This window comes from Elephas maximus, chromosome 2 (assembly GCF_024166365.1).
Source record: "Elephas maximus indicus isolate mEleMax1 chromosome 2, mEleMax1 primary haplotype, whole genome shotgun sequence".
In the NCBI taxonomy this organism is placed as follows: Eukaryota; Metazoa; Chordata; class Mammalia; order Proboscidea; family Elephantidae; genus Elephas; species Elephas maximus.
Genome location: NC_064820.1, coordinates 117,454,063 through 117,474,872, shown reverse-complemented (window position 1 = coordinate 117,474,872; position 20,810 = coordinate 117,454,063). Strand labels below are relative to the sequence as shown.

The 20,810-nt window shown below is 38.4% G+C and overlaps 1 protein-coding gene across 2 annotated transcripts in view; it reads left to right on the top strand.

Moving 5' to 3' along the window:
• Positions 1–20,810, top strand: part of FBXL17 (F-box and leucine rich repeat protein 17) — a 595,501-nt gene that overhangs the window by 35,171 nt on the left and 539,520 nt on the right. For both annotated transcript variants that reach the window (XM_049857839.1, XM_049857830.1), the window contains exons 3-4: positions 1,066–1,323; positions 16,393–16,524. In XM_049857839.1, the coding sequence (XP_049713796.1) occupies positions 1,066–1,323; positions 16,393–16,524 (390 nt within the window). The remainder of the gene's footprint in view (positions 1–1,065; positions 1,324–16,392; positions 16,525–20,810) is intronic.

Sequence of the window (20,810 nt, the reverse complement as noted above, 5' to 3'; positions counted from 1 at the left end):
CAAGTTCCAGAGCATTATATGATTTGTTCTCTTTCTGCCTCATTGGTTAAGAGATTTAAAACAATTACAGAATTAGTAATTTACCTGCCTGGGTTCATGAAATGTGAGTCCAGGGAGAATGATGAGTAGTTAGTTAGTTAGTTGTAGGTGATAGAGTGGCAAGTGTGAAGTAATCCATTGACTCTTTACTGCATTAACCTTGAATGTCTGAGCTACTTGTTACAAACTTAGACAACGAATAGCTTTCCCCTGCTGCTGGAGACTAAAAAATAAATAAAAAGAGAGGTACGTCAGAAGTTTAGCTTTTATGGAAACTATTAGTGTTTGTGCTGTTTCCAAGAAGCATAAAGATATCTTCAGCCTTAGCTCTTATTCTTGGTGTCACTCGACACTTTTTCCTTATTCCATTCTAAACCTCGTAGTGTATGTATTCTTATTTTTACCCAAAGAATATAAACGACATTAACTCTGTTTTCCTTTTTGGAAATTTGATTGGGCAGGGGATATGTAGAGGTCTATTCTTTTTTTTAAATCTAGATGGCCATGAGAGTTTTTCACCAGGCGAATTTTAAGATTACTTATATTTAGTATTAGTCTTCTGAGAAAAGCTGTTTGACATGGACATATAGTCTTTGATATATATCGTACAAAGTGATATATTTTCTAAGCTATGTGTGAGATAGTATTCTGATTAAAGTGACAAAAAAATGAAGTTTATGTATATTATGGAATCATTTCATAACAAGTGTAAAAAGTCAAGATTCATGAATCTTGATGGACTGATCACTGTTGGGTGGACTAAAAAGAGAGAACAAAACATTCAAAATCTCAATACAGTTTTGTTTGGTGAATTTTCGTGGGGTTGACGTTTTAATTAAGTTTTCCCAATAATGATAGACTTTAGGCTACTAATTAAAGCACATATATTCTTGTTATGCTGTAATATTAAATAAAAAGGTTTTGATTGTGGTGTTAGTGCTATAATTATTTATTGGGGGAAATTTAACGAAAGGACAGAAAGTGTCTTATCTTTCGCAAAAATTTAAACTTCTTTTTCTCTCATAGGTCACTGATGAATTATTGGAAAAAATTGCATCAAGAAGTCAAAATATAATTGAAATAAACATTTCTGATTGTCGCAGCATGTCTGACACTGGCGTGTGTGTTTTAGCATTTAAGTGTCCTGGACTTCTTAGGTATACAGCCTACAGGTGTAAGCAGCTTTCTGACACCTCTATTATTGCGGTTGCCTCTCATTGTCCTTTACTTCAGAAAGTGCATGTAGGCAACCAGGACAAACTTACTGATGAAGGACTCAAGCAGGTAAATTTTACTATTTATAAAATGATTTTACTCATATTAAATCAAAGTGTTTTCTTGTAGCAACACTTTTAAGATGTTGAATTATATTAAAAATAATGCCCAGAGACTGCAGTGATTCATCTTTTCATGTACTCATGAATAAGTTTAGGGAAGTGGTTAATTAACTTTGCCATGTTTTGTAGTGAGTGAACTTTTCCCATCAGGTATTAACTTCTTTTTGTCACTTAAATTTTGTACCAAATTTGGCTTTAGTTGAGAACTTTTTTAGTTCTCCTTTTTTGTTCCTAGATGACATGTTTACATGTTTTAACATAGCTAAGTATTTTAAGGCAAAAATGGAAGAAGAGTGTAAGATAAAGAGAAGGGCGGTAATTACCTATATTTTGCAGAATAGTTGGATTAAAATAATACATATACAGTCATGTGTTGCTTAATGTCCACAATACATTCTATGAAATAGGACTTTATGTGATTTGGATGTTGTGCAAACACTATATTATGGATGAATGTCCTTTTAGGCATTTGCTTCCAGAATAAGAAGGTTTCATCCATATTAAAAATTTGCTGGGGCAAATAACCTCCCTCTACAATTAGTTTATCTAAGCTTTCAACAAATTTTTCAGCTGCCTTTGCAACAGCACTCGCAGACTCAACTCTCATTTTCACATTATACAGTGAAAAACGTTGTTTAAAGTGCTTGAACCACCCAGAGCTCTAGCACTAACCTCAGTATTGTACTCCCGTCCTTCTCTTTCTTTAAGCATGTCCAGCAAGCTTCATGCCTTATCAGTAATTGGCAGTGAGCTGAGAGGGATTCTCTTCTGTGTGGTCTTTGTTGTGAATTGAATTGAATTGTGTTCCCTCAAAATGTGTGTCAGCTTGGCTAGGCCATGATTCCCAATATTGTGTGGTTGTCCTCTGTTTTTTAACCTAATGTAATTTTCCTATGTGTTGTAAATCTTAATCTTTATGATGTTTTTGAGGCAGAATTTGAGGCATTTATGTTAATGAGATAGGACACAATCTACAGGATTAGGTTGTATCTTGAATCAGTCTCTTTTGAGATATAAAAGTAGTGAGCACAGAGGAGGGGGACCTCATTACCACCAAATAAGAAGAGCCAGGAGCAGAGGATGTCATTTGGACTTGTTGTCCCTGTACTGAGAAGTTCCTAGACCAGGGGAAGACTGATGACAGGGACCTTTCCCCAGAGCCAACAAGAGAGAGAAAGCCTTTCCCTGGAGCTAGCATCCTGAATTTAGACTTTAAAACCAGTCCATGGAGCAAGAGAGCTGATTGCCTTTGGGCAGGAAGGAGGCTTCCAGGTAGAGTGGGGTGCCTCTGAGTACTTATTGGTGGAGCTAGGCTTGCTGACCCATGAGTGAGAAAGCTGAGAGCCTTCTGGCAAAGATTTACTGGCAGAGTGTGGTACCTCCAGCCATTTGGCAGTAGAGCAAAAGACTTTGTAATGCTTGCCCAAGCAGGGCAGAGGCTAGGCTGGCCCAAGAGGCCCAAGGGGCTGAAGAGGCCACGGAACCAGGAAACAGAAGCTGAAGGGACAAGGAGCACAGGAAGCAAACCTGTTGCGGTCTCAGAGGGTGGGGCTGTGACCTCTGGGGTCTCAAAGGGTGGAATCACAGTCTTCTGGGTCTGAAAGGGTGGGGCCATGGCCTCCTAGGTTTCAAAGAGTCAGATTGCCACCAGTTCGGTCCTGGAGTGTGAGGCTGCTGTTCACAAGTGGCAAAAGAATGGGGCCAGATCTGTCCAAAGCAGAGGCAGTTGGGCTGTCATACCCAAAGGGCAGAAGAACAGGGCCTGCTGGGGCTGAGGGGATAGGATTGCTGCTTAGACAGACTAGGAAAATGGGGCCACCCAAATCTGAGGGAGCAGAGTTGCCATCTCAGTGGGCCTGGAAGGCAGAGCTGAAGCTGAGGGCCAAGGGGCCTCCGCTCAGAATCCGGATAGTGTGGCCAACACCTGGAGTTTAGGGGGCAGGGCCATTGCCTAAATGGTCTTAGACAACAGAGGATTATTTTCAAGCCATGAGAGCTAATGTAATGTGCTCTGCCGACTTGCTTGGTGTCTTTATTCCTTCTTTCCATCCAATTTCTCCCATTTGTGATGGAAATGTCTACCTTTTGTCTGTTCCACAATTGTACTTTGGAAGCAGGTAACTTGTATTCTAGATTTCACAGGTGAAGAGGAGTTTTGCCCCAGAATGGAATTTGCCCTTGGAGTTGATTTTAGACTTTTGGCGCCATACTTACAAGGTTGTTACGAGTTGGAATTAACTCGACGGCTGTGGGTTTGGTTTTTGGATGATGGGGCGAATGTGTTTCACATGTGACAAGGACATGAAATTTGGGGGTCCAAAGGATAGAATGTTATGGATTGAATTGTGTCCCCCCCAAAATGTGTGTCAACTTGGCCAGGCCATGATTCTCAATATTGTGTGGTTGTCTTCCATTTTTAACCCGATGTAAATTTCCTTTGTGCTTTAAATCCTAATTTATGCCTGTGGTTAATGAGGCAGGATTAGAGGCAGTTATGTTAATGAGATAGGATACAATGCACAGGATTATGTTGTATCTTGAGTCAATCTCTTTTGAGATACAAAAGAAAGAAGCGAGCTGAGAGGAGAAGGACCTCCTTACCACCAAGCAGGAAGAGCCAGGAGCAGAGCATGTCCTTTGGACACGGGGTCCCTGCTCTGAGAATTTCCTAGACCAGGGATAGATTGATGACAAGGGCCTTCCTCTAGAGCTGATACAAAAAGCCTTCCCCAGGAGTTGGCACCCTGAATTTGGACTTCTAGCCTCCTAGACTGTAAGAGAATAAATTTCTCTTTGTTGAAGTCATCCACTTGTGGTATTTCTGTTATAACAGCACTGGCTAAGCTAAGACAGTCCTCAATCCATGTCATTAGCAATTTCTCCATATCTGGTTCAGGTCTTTCTTGCATTTTTGTCAGCCTCGTAGCTTTCAGTGGAGCTGATCCTTTTAATAGCTTGGAGAATTTGTTTTTGAGGATCGTCATGACTGTCAAGTGTGACATGCCTAAATTAGCTATGTCTCGTTCTTCGATCGGGATTTCTGAACTTCGTTAAAACCTCATGGGACCGTGGATGTATATGTAGTCAGACTTTGCCCGAAATGGACACGTACGCAGCGCATGACTATACTTTGGTACACTTTTCTTTCGAAAGGGCATTTAAGATTTCTTTACCCACTCAACCTATTATTCATTTTTTTCATTCAGTAAATGTTGAATAGATTGTGTCAGGCCATGAGTTTGGGGATATTTTGAATATTTGGTAATGTTCCCATCATAGTATTAGGCACTTTTTGTATTTTCACATTTAATTTTTATAATAACTGTGAAATAGTTGCTATTAAACTCGTTTTATAAAGGGGGAAATTATTGAACTGGCCTAAATCATAGTAGATGGTAGAGCTAGAATTTGAAGCCTGTATTTCCAAAGCCTGTGTCCTCTTGCAGCTTTTCCAGGCCAATTGACTGTACTCTTTTAGACCTTGAGTATAGGAGGGCAGAGGCCATGCATATTGTACCACTTTACCCACAGCGCACATGCTCTACGTGGTAGGCCCTCAGCAAATATTTGTTGAGAGAAATAATTAGTAATTCCAATCAAGAATTTTTCAGGATTAGTGTTTAAATTTAGAATTGTGATGTAGCTGCAACACTTCCCAGTAAAAGCAGAGTGTTACGGTAATTCTGGATTTAAATCTGATCCGGGATGAAGTCAGAAATAAAATGAATATCCTTAAACACTGTGTATGAATTGACTGAAAGTACAATATTAGAAGAAATAGACTCTATTCCAAGTAGTACTGGGTGTGTTGGTCCAATTTATATATTAAGAATACTACCAATTTATAAAAGAGCTCATTTTGTCTACAAGGAAAGATTATACAACAGTCTTACTTGTTTTAATGGTTTTCCTGACTACTCACTAGGAAAGCATTCTATGAAGTTCTTACATATATTAAAACAAATTAGTCTCTCATGGGGAAATTTTAAATTTTATGACTGTGGCATGATTTTATATATTTTGATAGAAATTTCTCAGCATTTTAAACTCCAATGAGACATTTTTAAAAGTCTGTATTAATTGATTTGAATCTGTTACATATTTAACTGAAAATCAGTTAAAATAGGGAATCACAAAAATTAGTATGTATTAGATATATATTTAAATAAAGTATGTAAATATAAATTCATTAGTGAGTCTTTTGATTTAGGGTCAAGGCTTTTTTCTTGAATTAGGGATTACTAACTGGAGTTTTGATTTTGTTGAACCGTAACTACGATGTGCCATCCATGATTTTCATTTGTTTTTTTACAGAAGTGAGAGCAGTTTAAAGCCACTTGTGAAACAATGAGTGCAGCTTCTTTTAGAATGTGATTTTCCTCAGTCTTTTATAACGTCATAGTTGTTTCACCCAAAACTAAGGAGCCCTGTGTGGCACAGTGTTTAAAGTGCTCAGCTGCTAATGAAAGGTCAATGGTTCGAACCCACCAGTCGCTCTGCAGGAGAAAAGACCTAGTGTTCTGCTGCCATAAAGATTATACTCTAGGAAACCCTATGGAGCAGTTCTGCTGGTGTCCTGTAGAGTTGCTATAAGTCAGAGTTGACTTGATGGCACACAGCAGTAACCCAAAACTTAAAAACAGCAATTTTTTATGGCCTGCTTTTATTGACAAGAACTTGATTTTTCCTTCTCATTTTAATTACTTTGTGTCATATTTAATGGAGTTATGTTATAATAAATACAATTAGATAAAAAAGGATTGGGAACAAACACAGCTGTCTCTTGGTAAATATATAGATCAACTGGTGTGACCAAAGGTATGCTGGCATACTAAGGGTATAGCCTTCTACCTGTAATGTTAGGCATGTGTTGCAGAAGAAGGGAGAACAGTGATTAATCTGAGCACTCAACCAATGAATGTTGGCTAAGGAAATGCTTAATGAATTGCTATTTGACAGATAAACCGGGGTTTAGAGTTAATTGCCTGAGATTATGCATATTGGTAGACAATTGGGTATTGAATACAGATATGTCTGTCTGCAGAGCCTGAGCACTAAACCACTAATGCTATATTGACTTTCTGTATTTCACATACAGTAAAACCTGTGTTTGGTTTGAAAATAAACTCTCTTTCTGATGATTTGAAACATTTTCTTTTACAGTTTTTGAAGTGGTAGTTAAAAGAAGAAATTGGATTGGGCCTGGGTCTCCATTCCTATAATCTGATGAGCAATCTTACCATTAAAAAAAAAAAAAATTCTATGTATGTTATTAAAATAAAAACCAAAGTAAGAGAAGGTGTTTTCTTGTGTTGCCAAATCAAGTTTTATGTTTAGTTTTAAATGACTCCTTTCTTCTATTCAAGTTGTAGTTGTGTCAGAGCTTTATTGCATAGTTGCCTAGATTAAAGAATGAAGACCGTAAAAGAGAACTTGGAGAACCTTAGAACTCTTGGTCAAACAGCATAAGCATCCTATGTTTTTAAAGCTAAGTAGAAAAAGTTTTAACCACAGAATTTTTTAAATGAAGCATTAGTAATGGCTAGGCTGGAGGCTACATTAGTAATAAGTAACAAAAATCACGTACATCACTGGAAGGCTGTTTAGATTTTCCCTTGCTCTAATGCCATGCTACACTCAAGATAGAACGTCAATTCCCTATCATTTCCAATGCTGTGTCTAAAATAAAACATCAGTTTCTGTGATGAGACTGAACGACACTCTTGCCAGTAACCACATGCCCTTGCTGAGGCACAAACATCCTATGCCTTTGCGAGCTGGGCTTGTGTCTTAGTTATCTAATGCTGCTATAACAGAAATACCACAAGTAGATGGCTTCAACAAACAGAAATACGTTCTCTCACAGTCTAGGAGGCTAGAAGTCCAAATTCAGGGTGCCAGCTCCAGTGGAAGGCTTTCTCTCTCTGTTGGCTCTGGGGGAAGGTGCTTGTCATCAATCTTCCCCTGGTCTAGGAGCTTCTCAGCACAGGGACCCTGGGTCCAAAGGACATGCTCCACTCCTGGCTCATCCTTCTTGGTGGTGGGAGATCCCTATCTCTCTGCTTGCTTCTCTCTCCTCTTATTTCTTGTATGATAAAAGGTGATGCAGGCCACAACCCAGGGAAACTCCCCTTATATCTGATAAAGGCTGTGACTAAGTAAGGGTGTTGCATCCCACCCTCATCCTTTAATATGAGCTAATGTTGCCTCATTAACCATGGGCAGAGATAAGGATTTACAACACATAGGAAAATTACACCAGATCACAAAATGAAGGATAATGACACAGTACTGGGAATCAAGGCCTAGCCAAGATGACACATATTTTCAGGGGGCACTATTCAGTCCGTGACAGCGTCCCATCCTGCTGATCTCTGCGGAGGCCATTGTTTGACTATCTCCTATTCACCCGATTGGTGAAGGACAGATCCTCCACCCCAGATGGTATGAAATGGATGAACACCTGACACCCAACACTGGACAGATGAGATTAACAGCAGTTTTCACATATATTCAGAGCCTAGGGGAAGAAGATCCTGCATGCCATGCAGGGTCACATGGAGGTTGCACTTAGGAATAGAGGAAACCAGCAGGGGCTGAGGGAGTCAGGCTTTGTAGTAACAAGGGGGTATAGTACCTCCTGGCTTCTGTGAAAGAATGTGATTGGTTTGTTTGAATAATTCCACAGGCTGGCAAGGAACTGATGCTTATTAGGCTGAGAACTGGTAGAGTACAGCTGGGGTAGCTGGTAGTAGAAGTAGCTAAGTGGAAAGCCTTTTCTGCTGGATAAGGAGCATATCTGCTGGGTAAGGAGCATATCTGGTGAAAGCAGGGTACTCTCGGTTAGGCCTTTGGGGCCCTGCGTGGCTCAGATATATTAAAGCAGTGCTTGAAATTTTAGGTCTTGTAATGAAGGCCATGTACATGGTCCTTATGTTTGTTGTTTTTACCTGTGTAGCCCATGCTCCTGGAAAATGACTTGCTTGTAGATAAAACCACATGACAAGGTCAAAACACCATGTAATCAGTATAAGTCTCTCTCCCAGATGCAGTGGTGTGTCTTACATGTCTTAATGTGAGGCTTTACCAACCTCTTCAAACATACTGATGTCCAAGACCATATCAGAAACCTCAGTCATTCCTTACATATGTAGATCCTATTCTTTTATTTCTCAGTATTCCTGGTTAGTGTACCAAATGTTGGGTCTTAAGGACCCAACTGCTGTGGTTCTGAGCAAATTGAAAAGTAAGACAAAGGAATGGTGATGAAGGACAAAATATAAACTTTATTACTCAGAAAAGCTAAGTTGCACAATGTTGCTCTGGAGTTTGGCTAACTGACCCACTTGCCAGACCAGGGGAGTGGTCTGCAAATGGAGAAGTGGAGATTGTTTTGTTTGCTGTAAGCAGTTTGTTCCCAAGGTAAAGGAGGATAGAGATGAACTGAGACTGTCTACTCTATTAATCACAGACTAAGCGGTATACAGACCAGGAATTAGACTTACTGAACTCTCACCAGAAGTAGGAATAGAAGAAACAGTTTCCTCTACCATGTCTATTATGTTTTGATTTTTCTTCCTTAGACCATCTGTGCTGATTCCTTGTTATGGAAGATGAGGATTTAGCTCATCTATGGGTTCTTCGGAAACCCTGGTGGCATAGTGGTTAAATGCTATGGCTGCTAACCAAAGGTTCGGCAGTCCAAATCAACCAGGCGCTCCTTGGAAACTCTATGGGGCAGTTCTACTCTGTCCTATAGGGTCGCTATGAGTAGGAATTGACTCAACGGCACTGGGTTTGGTTTGGTTTTTTATGGGTTCTTCCGTGTCTCCCGCCCTCCCATTCATCCATCATATTTCTTTTATAATTTTGGTTAGATTATGCCATAGATTGAATTGTACCCCCTGAAAATGTCTGCCAGCTTGGCAAGGTCATGATTCCCAGTATTGTGTGATTGTCCACCATTTTGTCTTCTGATGTGACTTCCCTGTTGTTGTTGTTAGGTGCTGTCGAGTCGATTCCGACTCATAGTGACCCTTTGTGCCACAGAACGAAACACTGCCTGTCCTACACCATGCTCATGATAGTTATGCTTGAGCCCGTTTTAGCCACTGTGTCAATCCATCATGTTAAGGGTCTTCCTCCTCTTAGAGGACCCTGTACTTTACCAAGCATGATGTCCCTACCAGAGACTGATCTCTCCTGACAGCATATCCAAAGTATGTAAGACATATTCTCACCATTCTTGCTTCTAAGTAGTATTCTGGTTATACTTCTTAAAAGATAGATTTGTTCATTTTTTTGGCAGTCCACAATATATTCAATATTCTTTGCCGACACCTCAATTCAAAGGCATCAATTCTTTGGTCTTCCTTATTTATTTTTCAGCTTGTGCGTGCATATGATGTGATTGAAAATACCATGGCTTGGGTCAGTGCACTTTAGTCTTCAGGGTGACATCTTTGCTTTTCAATACTTTAAAGAGGTCTTTTGTAGCAGATTCGCCCAATGCAATGCGACTTTTGATTTCTTGACTCCTGTTTCCATAGGTGTTTATTGTGGATACAAGTAAAATGAAATTCTTGACAACTTCAGTCTTTTCTCTGTTTATGATGATGTTGCTCATTGGTCCAGTTCTGGGGACTTTTGTTCTATATTGAGGTGCAATCCATACTGAAGGCTGTGGTCTTTGATCTTCATCAGTAAGTGCTTCAGGTCATCTTCACTTTCAGCAAGCAAGGTTGTGTGGTCAGCATAACACAAGTTGTTAATGAGGCTTCCTCCAATCCTGATGCCCTGTTCTTCTTCATATAGTCCAGTTTTTCGGATTCTTTGCTCGGCATACAGACTGAATAGGTATGGTGAAAGGATACAACCCTGATGCACACCTTTCCTCATATTTAAACTATGCAGTATCCCCTTGTTCTGTTCAAGCAAGTGCCTCTTGATCTATGTACAGGTTCCTCATGAGCACAATTAAGTATTCTGGAATTCCCATTCTTCCCAGTGTTATCCATAATTTGTTGCGATCTATACAGTCTGATGCCTTCGCATAGTCAATAAAGCACATGTAAACATCCTTCTGGTATTCTCTGCTTTGAGCCAGTATCCATCTGACATCAGCAATGATATCCGTGGTTCCACGTCCTCTTCTGAATCCGGCCCGATTTTCTGGCACTTCCCTGTCAATGTACTGCTGTAACTGCTTTGGAATGATAATCAGCAAAATTTTACTTGCGTGTGATACTGATATTGTTCTATAATTTCCACATTCGGTTGGATCACCTTCCTTGGGAATAGGCATAAATATGGATCTCTTCCAGTCGGTTGGCCAGGTAGCTCTCTTCCAAGTTTCTTGGCAGAGACGAGTGAGCACTTCCAGTGCTGCATCCGTTTGTTGAAATATCTCAGTGGATATTCTGTCAATTCCTGGAGCCTTGTTTTTTGCCAGTGCCTTCAGTGCAGCTTGGATTTCTTCCTTCAGTACTGTTGGTTCCTGATCTTATGCTACCTCTTTAAATGTTTGAACATCCACCAGTTCTTTTGGCAGAATGACTGTGTATTCCTTCTATCTTCTTTTGATGCCTCCTGTGTCATTTAATATTTTCCCCATAGAATCCTTCACTATCACAACTCGAAGCTTGAATTTTTTCTTTAGTTCTCTCAACTTGAGAAATGCTGAGCGTGTTCTTTCTTTTTGGTTTTCTATCTCCAGCTCTTTGCGTATGTCGTTATAATACTTCACTTTGTCTTCTGGAGCCTCCCTTTGAAATCTGTTCGTTTCTTTTAATTCATCCTTTCTACCTTTTGCTTTAGCTGCTCGACATTCAAGAGCAAGTTTCAGAGTCTCTTCTGACATCCATTTTGGTCTTTTCTTTCTTCCCTGCCTTTTTAGTGAGCTCTTGCTTTCTTCATGGGTGATGTCCTTGATGTCATTCCACAACTTGTCTGGTATTTAGTCATTAGTGTTCAGTGCATCAAATCTATTCTTGTGATGATCTCTAAATTCAGGTGGGATATGCTCAAGATTGTACTTTGGCTCCTGTGGACGTGTTCTAATTTTCTTTGGTTTCAACCAAACTTGCGTATGAGCAATTGATGGTCTGTCCCACAGTCAGTCCTTGGCCTTGTTCTGACTGATAATATTGAGCTTTTCCATTGTCTCTTTCCACAGATGTAGTTGATTTGATTCCTGCATATTCCATCTAGCAAGGTCCATGTGTATAGTGGCTGTTTATGTTGGTGAAAAAAGGCACCTGCAGCGAAGAAGTCATCCGTTGTGCAAAATTGTATCATGGGATCTCTGGCATTATTATATCACCAGGGCCATATTTCCCAACAACTGATCCTTCTTCATTTCCAACTTTCACATTCCCCAAACCAGTAATTACCAATGCACCCTGATTGCATGTTCTATTGATATCAGACTGCAGAAGGTGATAAAAAAAACCTTCGGTTTCTTCATCGTTGGCCTTACTGGTTGGTGCGTAAATGTGAATAGTAGTTGCATTAACTGGTCTTCCTTTTAGGTGTATGAATATTATCACTGACAGTATCGTACTTCAGGATAGATCTTGAAATGTTCTTTTTGACAGTGAACGCAACGGCATGCCTCTTCAAGTTGTCATTCCTGGCATAGTAGACCATATGATTGTCCAATTCAGAATGGCTAGTACTAGCCCATTTTAGCTCACCAGTGCCTAGGATATCGATGTTCATGCATTCCATTTCATTTTTGATGATTTCCAATTTTCTTAGATTCATAGTTCATACATCCCATGTTCTGATTATTAATGGATGTTTGCAACTGTTTTTTCTCATTTTGAGTGGCGCCACCTCAGCAAATGAAGGTCCTGAAAGCTTGACTCCATCTACGTTGACTCTGCTTTGAGGAGGCAGCTCTTCCCCAGTCTTTTGAGTGTCTTCCAACCTGGGGGGCTTATCTTCTGGCACCGTATTAGACAGTGTTCTGCTGCTATTCATAGGGGTTTCACTGGCTAATTCTTTTGAGATGTAGACTGCTGAGTCCTTCTTCCTAGTCTGTCTTAGTCTGGAAGCCCAGCTGAAACGTGTCCCCTGTGGGTGACTCTGCTGGTATCTGAATACCAGTAGCGTAGCTTCCAGCATCACAGCAACATGCAAGCCCCCACAGTATAACAAACTGTCAGACACGTTGGTGGTGATTTCGCTATGTGTGGTAAATCCTGTCTCTATGATGTTGATGAGATGGGATTACCAGCAATTAAGATCATGTTTTAAGTCAATCTCTTTTGAGATATAAAAGAGAGGCAAGCAGAGGGATAGGGGGACCTCGTACCACCAAGAAACCAGCACTGGGAGCAGAGTGCATCCTCTAGACCCAAGGTTCCTGTGTAGAGAAGCTCCTAGACCAAGGGAAAATTGAAAATATTGATAGGCAAAAAAGAAAAAAAAAAAAGCCATTATTGCACTGATTGGAAATAACCACTGTTAATGTGTTGGTGTAGTTTTCAGCCTTTTTTCTATGCTTGATATGCGTAATTTCTTTATTCAAATTGTACTACAGTTTTTAAATTTAATTTTTTAATCAAGTGCTTAATTTTAAGGGCTGTATAATATTCAGTCTTATGAATATACCATAATTTATACTGTTTATTATATTTTACTCTTTAAAAAAAATCCTTCTGCTCAATTCTTGTACAGTAGTCCCGAACTACAGCTGCCAACTTAAAAGGTGGGCAGTTCTAATCTACCAACTGCTCCTTGGAAACCCCGTAGGGCAGTTCTACTGTGTCTTACAGGGTTGCTATGAGTCAGAATTGACTTGATGCCACTGGGTTTGGTTTTTGGTTTTAGTCCCCCCTTATCCATCAGGGATACGTTCTAAGACGTCTGGTGGTTGCCTGAAACCAAAGATAGTAATGAACCCTATGTATACTATGATGTGTCCTATACATACATACCTGTGATAAAGTTTAATTTGTAAATTAGGCACAATAAGAGAACAGCAATAATAAGAGTGATTATAACAGTATACTGTTATAAAAGTTATGTGAATGACAGATTGGGACAGCGTGAGATTTCATTATGTTATGTACTCATTTAACGTTTTCATACTGTGGTTGACCATGGGTAACTGAAACCATGAAAAGTGAAACCCATCGATGAAAGGGAGTATCTTAATTATCAAGTACTTCTATAACAGAAATACCACAAGTGGATAGTTTTAAGAAACAGAAATTTATTCTCTCACAGTCTAGGAGACTAGAAGTCCAAAATCAGGGTGCCAGCTCCAGGGGAAAACTTTCTGTTGGTTCTGGGGGAAGGTCCTTGTCATCAATCTTCCCTGGTAGAGTAACTTCTCGGCTGAGGGACCCTGAATCCAAAGGACATGCTATTCTCCTGGCTCTTGTTTTTTGGTGGTATGAGGTCCCCATGTCTCTCTCTTCTTCTCTCTTTTATATCTCAAAAGAGATTGATTTAAGACACAAGCTAATCTCCTAGATTGAGTCTTGTCTCATTAACATAACTGCCACTAATCCCGCCTCATTAACATCATAGAGGTAGGATTCACAACACATAGGAAAATCACATCAGATAACAAAATGGTGGATAATCACACAATACTGGGAATCATGGGCTAGCCAAGTGGACACACATTTTGGGGGGACACAATGCATAACAGGGGGGCTACTGATTTGGTATCTTACCAAACACCTTTAAATAATTATTTCAACATTTTATTAGGAAAATTTTCAGACTAGAATAATTGAAATAATCTTACACTGAACATTAATATATTCACTGTTTAGGGTCTGTAACATTTTTCTCTGCTTTATCTCATATCTTTCCAATTATACATTCCTATTTAGTTTTTTGGATAAATATTTAGAAGCTGGATCATACATTTTTCAGGTACTTTTTATAGTTTTCATTCCATTAAGTTACCCTCCAGGAAAATTTTTTGTACTAATTTATACTCTTGCCAGTAGTGTATTAGCACACTTTCTGAATCCTTGTCAACACTGGGTTTTGTTATTTTTAATATAACGTTGTAAAAATGGTGTGGCGTCAAATCTCCCCTAACTTCAGGGGGAGAGAAAATCAACATCAGCATCAGCCCAAGGCTGATTCCTGTAGGTAGAGATCAGACGTATTTCTGGTCGTGACCTTTTAACCAGTTCTGACACCAGTCGTCCTCCCCAGAGCACTACTTTGCTGCTGGGTTTGATAAATCTTTGCAATACCACGCAGACCTCATAGACCATACTGATGATTATGGCGCTTATTAGGGAAGTAACAGGTTATAGTTTAGCATCAGGATCAACTTGGAAGTAAAAGGAATGATTCGGGTACAGTTCTTTGATCAGGATAGCTTCTTCTTAGCTGTCCTTGTAGGCAGGCCTCTCTCTCAACCCTCAGCCCTCAGCCCTTGGCACTTGGCCCTTGTGCTTGGCCCTTGACCCTCAGCCTGGCATCTGCCCTGCTCAGTCAAGTGTTAACACAGTTCTTTAGCTACGTGGATAAGTGCCTGGAGGCAGCCCACTCTACCAGGAAGCACCTTGCCTGAAGACGCTCAGGTTTCTTCCTCCATGGGCCAGCGAGCTAACCTGCCAGTCCGATCTGCTGCTGTCTTGTGCTGTCTTCAGTGTTACAGCTTTCTCTGTCTTCTGGGTCTAGGAGGTTCTCAGTGCAGGGATCCTAGATCCAAAGGACAGGCTCTACCCCGGCTTTTCTTCTTGATGAAAGTGAGGCCCTCCCTACCTCTGCAGATAGATCCCTTTAAGCTTAGTGGGATGGCAAAACTGACGGATCCCCTACAAGGGTTCCATATACCGTATTTGTATGGTCCTACCTTTTTTTTACCCCTGCAAGGGTTCCATGTACCTTATTTGCATGTGCAAAACTGTCCAATCTCCTTGGTGGGCCACAAGCACCTTATTTGCGTAGTCCTACCCAATCGTTTTGTTAGAGTTACAAGACCATGGCTAGAAGGGCATATTAAAACAACTCACTGCATTGGAAATGCTTTTTGATAATTTTTTGTAAGTAAGGCATGGCTAAAGTAAGTTTCTTGTATTGCCAAGGTGATTCTCTTCGAATGTAATACTTTTAAAAACAGCATTCATTTACAGTTTGCATTGATCATCTAATTCTTTAATCTGGGTTTTGAAAAGGAGTGTATGTAATTTATTTTTGTGCTGCTTAATGTTTTTTAATGGAAATATCATCCTTGTATAGTAACTGTTGAAGATACAGTCAAGATTTCAAACCAAAAATCACTAGTCCTCTTGTTTTCAGTTTCTGTACTAGTGTATAATTAAGTACTCTAACTAGAAAGTTAGCTATAGTGTATTCAGAATTTTTCTCTTTCATTGAGTAAATGGAGCTTATGGAGAGAAATGATACATTGGGGCAATCAGAAGTAGAGCCAGAATCTCATGAAATAAATATTCTTTCACACACTGGGGAGTCCGTTGGTGCTGTAAACTGTTGACTTGGCTGCTGAGTGGTTGGGGGTTCAAGTACACACAGAGGTGCCTTAGAAAAAAAGCCCTGATGATCTATTTCAGAAAAGTCAGCCATTGAGAACCCTGTGGTTTTACTCTGACATACACGGGGCCACCATAAGTTGAATTTAACTCCACTGCAACTGTTTTTTTTCCATTCTCTGGACCTTTGTCCTTCTTTGACCTTTATACCACTTTTTTGACCCATTGCACCTATGTCCCACTCCATATAACACTAGAACTGATGCAAAGACTCAAGTGAAATAAAGATGCAAATTTGAACTATTAAGCAATCTAGGCACCTAGAAGGACATGTGGTGTGAAGCAGGTTAGAAGGTGAGAAGACTTACAAAAACAATCTTTTAAGTTATAGATTGATAACATCGTATCTTATTTTAAAAGTGATTTACAAATAATTATTTGTCAACTCAGATATGGCTTTTTATAAGAAGTTCTGTGGAAATCCAGTTAGAAATATGTTGCCTTTGTTATTTTCTGAGTTTTCAGCCAAATCTCTTTGTTTACAGCTGGGCTCAAAATGCAGAGAACTCAAAGATGTTCATTTCGGCCAGTGTTACAAGATCTCAGATGAAGGCATGATCGTCATAGCTAAGGGGTGTCTGAAATTACAAAGAATATACATGCAGGAAAACAAATTAGTAAGTACTTGTTATCATCCTGGTATTGTTCATTTTGTTTCTGACCTTTGAATTTGCTGAATTTGGTTTATAAAAATTTTTGTTCTTATTTTTATATAGTGGCTGAGAGGCAAAAATTCTCTTAAAGCAATGATTTATAAATGGATTATAAAACTGAATAGGTGTTTGTGTGTGGTACTTGCATGTTAAAATTCGTTAGCATGTGTTAGTGAGTCTTGTCTAAATTCTGACAGTAAACAAATTCAGGTGTATTGGAAAAAAATCAAATTTAGTTGCCAAACGTAAGGATGTAGTTATAATTTCTTCCGATTCCTTCAGGGACTATAAAGATTTTAGATAATTAGGAAAGTATACACTTGTGAAATACAGCTTTTCTGTTAGTTTGGTGAAAAATGAGATCCAGTAATATAGAGCAGATAATCTTGGTAGTTACATAGATTTTGTATTTTAAGCACACATGTAACTCATCCACACAGTGTATTTTATTTGCTATGTTTGGAAGTATTTAATTCTACTGAGATATAATTCACATACAATTCACCCTTTTAAAGTATACAATTAGTGGTTTTTAGTACAAACAAAAAGTTGTACAAACTTTGTGCAAATTACGAAGTTGTGCAGTCATCATCACTAATTTTAGAATATTTTCATTACCTAAAAAGAAACCATGTACTCATTAGCTGTCACTCACTATCCCCTATCCCTTCCCCAAGCCCCTGGCAACTACTAATGTACTTTCTGTCTCTGTGGATTTGCCTATCCTATACAATTATTATAAATTGAATCGTATAATATGTACTTGGGTCTAGCTTCTTTCACCCACCATGTTTTCAAGGTTCATCCATGTTGTAGCATGTATCAGAAGTTCATTCCTTTTTATGGTGGAATATATTCTGAAGCCATTTAATTTTAAATTGATAGGTTCATACCAAACCAAACCTGTTGCCGTGGAGTTGATTCTAACTCATAGCGACCCTGTAGGACAGAGTAGAACAGCCTCATAGGGTTTCCAAGGAGCGCCTGGTAGATTCAAACTGCTGACCTTTTGGTTAGCAGCCATAGCTCTTAGCCACTTCGCCGCCAAGGTTTCCTGATAAGTTCATAGTGCAGGTTAAAGAATGTCATTAGGGAAGCACTAGTAGGAGTTAGTAGCGTTGGAAAATAGCGTGCTTGAAAATGTTGGTAGACTGGTCTTCAAGTGTGGCGTGTTTACAAAGATCACGTGCTTTTTAATTGTATCTGAAAAGTAGAGAGGTCTTTTTGTTGCCCCTTGGAGGTGGTTTTTAAAATTTGGTAAATATTTTTGTTTTCATAAATTTTGAAAGGTCTCTTAGAAGTATCAGTACTTTAAGGTAATGCTATTTTTTAAAAAAAAGATTCTAGTTAGAAAAATTTAAATACTTTGAATTAAAACTAAATGGTTTTATTATCACATAGAATTATATTTTGCCCTGGAATCACATTCCTCTTTACATTTAATATAATTTAATAAGCACTTGTGAGGTAGTGTGATCTTGTGGAGACAATAAAGTCTTCAGGGTCAGTGAGACTGAATTTTTGAATCCTAGTCTTTACCCACTTGCATCGTAATGTAGAACAGTTACTTAAGCTCTCTGAACCTCACTTACAAACGGGGTTATTAATACTTCCTTTTGCAGGTTTCAGTTTTGATGATTAATTGAGATAATGTCCTTCAAGTGTCTGGTACAAACTCTGACGCATAGGAGACACTAGAAAACTAATAGGTTTTATGGTATCACTACTGTATTTGTTATCTGTTGGTTTCTACTTTACCTTCAAGATAAATTAAAGGACAGTAATACCAACTTAAAATTTTTCTTTTCTCACATAATAGGGATATTTGTTGAGTAATATTTGTTTGCTTGTTGAATAAACGTAAGCATTTTTCTTTGTGCATTAAAAAAAGTTTAACCAGTAGTTTCCCAAAGGAGTCAACTGTGTATGTTTTGAAGATTCTAGTTACGTTCACATTAGTTTTCCCTTAATACTGTATTACATTAATAATGTTGTATACTTATATCCTAAGGGAAGTATGTTTTCTGTTTAGTTTTTATTCAGTAAATATTTTGGTTTCCTTGGAAATCTGAAGTAATTTTGCTAAGTCTTAGAGTTCAGCTCAGGAAAAAATTCTTTCAATTTAATCTTCTTAGGAATTTAGAATAATTGGAACTTTTTATCATGTTAGTTATCAGCAATTGAGTTTAATTTGTATTTTTATATTTGTGAAATAAGGAGAAATATTTGAATTACATGCAAAGCTGATATTTTAAGTAGTTTGGTTATTTTCCCTTTGAGAAATATTATTAATTGTCATTTAATAATAAATATTTCAAACTAACAACTACTTGAACATATGGAGAACACTATGCCTGAAAGAATGCCATCAGAAGTTGACTCATGCTTCATGCTTTCACAAATAGAGATTCATTTAATTATTTTGTTAGGTCTCTTGTATTGGATCGTCTCAAAAACAGTGTTAGAGCTTTATAGTATAGTCTAAAAATAATCATAACAGTGGGTTTTATTTTTAAGTGTAAACTTTGTTGACATTTAAAATATTATCAAACTGATTTTTGATACATGGGCATTGTTTGACTGAATGTGCATTTTTCATGTTATATTTTGGCCTTTAGATGGCAGCATTGTCTTTGTATATTTCAGTGACAACAGCTTTTGTGTCCTTGATATAACTATCAGGATATAATGCTGCTACAGTTTCTGCAGATGTCATGGTTCATTTTTTACTTTTATCCTTTAGATGATTTTAATGGGAATGTTTCTTCTTATAGTCATTTGAAATATTAGCTGCACCTAGAATGTTACAAGATGAACTTGCCGTTTTATATGAAGTCGAAAGATACTTGAACATTCTTATTTGTGGCATCGATTTAAATAGAATAAACTTGAGAATAAGGCAAGGATTCCTGTGTTTATCAGAGAGAGAAGTTTTATTTAGGTGGAAACTGAGGGTATTCACTTGACATTGTAACACTCAAATTTTGAGTTATGGTGAGACAAAAAATTGAGGACCTGTACAGAAAATCTTCCTGAAAGAGAACGAGTTTCTGATTCATTCATTTTTGGGTGAGGTAAGTGGCATACACCTACATGGATATATTTGCATTTGCTTTAAAGCTGTGATATAGACTCTACAGCTTAGTGAAGATCTGGTGTACTATGTGCCTATGTCTCTGTCTTAGTTATCTCGTGCTGCTCTAACAGAAATACCATGAGTGGATGGCTTTAACAAGCAAAAATTTATTCTCTTACAGTCTAGGAGGCTAGCAGTCAGAATTTAGGGTGCCAGTTTCAGGGGAAGTCTTTCTCTCTCTGTCGGCTCTGGGGGAAGGTCCATGTCATCAGTCTTCCCCTAGGTCTAGGAGCTTCTCATTGCAGGGACCCCAAATCCAAAGACGTGCTCCACTCCTGGTTCTTCTTGCTTGGTGATAAATGAGGTCCCTCTCCTCTCTGTTCACTTCTCTCTTTTATATCTCAAAAAAGATTGTCTCAGAATAAAACCAAATACTGTAGATTATGTTCTGCCTCATTAATATAACTGCCTCTAATCCTGCCCCATTAACATCATAGAGGTTAGGATTTACAGCACATAGGGTAATTACATCAGATCACAAAAGGGAGGACAGCCACACTGTGCTGGGAATCATGGCCTAGCCAAGTTGACATGTATTTTTTGGGGACACAATTCAATCCATAACAGTTTCCCTTCTCCTAGTGTTAGCTTTTATGTCACTTCTGTGTAGTACTTGCTACAGAGCTATTTTGAAGTCAAATTTAGTTTGGATTTTTAGTTACTGATTATCTAGAAACTTCAGGAAGCATATTCTCTATGCTTCTTTACTATCCTACTCCAGATTTGCTTCTCTATGTTATGATTGTAAAATGATTAGGTTGGATAGATTATCTGTCATTTATTGTCTAGTCTGATGTTTTCAATTACTGGGATTTTATGATTTATTTAAAAAATAACTTCTATGTTAAATATTAGGGTTAGTGTATTTAATATACTTCTGTATGTGTTTTGTATATTTGGTCTTTTTTTTTAAACTTTCTTCTCTAGAGTTGGCTTGTGAACTAGTATAAATATCTGAATTAAGAAAATATTAATGTATCATGAATATATTTTAGGAAGTTTTAGGGACATGATAATGTTTTCCTGTTGAAAAATTCGTTTCCTGAAAGTTAATTGTGACTGTTTTTTTTCCCAACCTCATGGCTAATTGATATTTTCCTAGTTTTTTAATTCT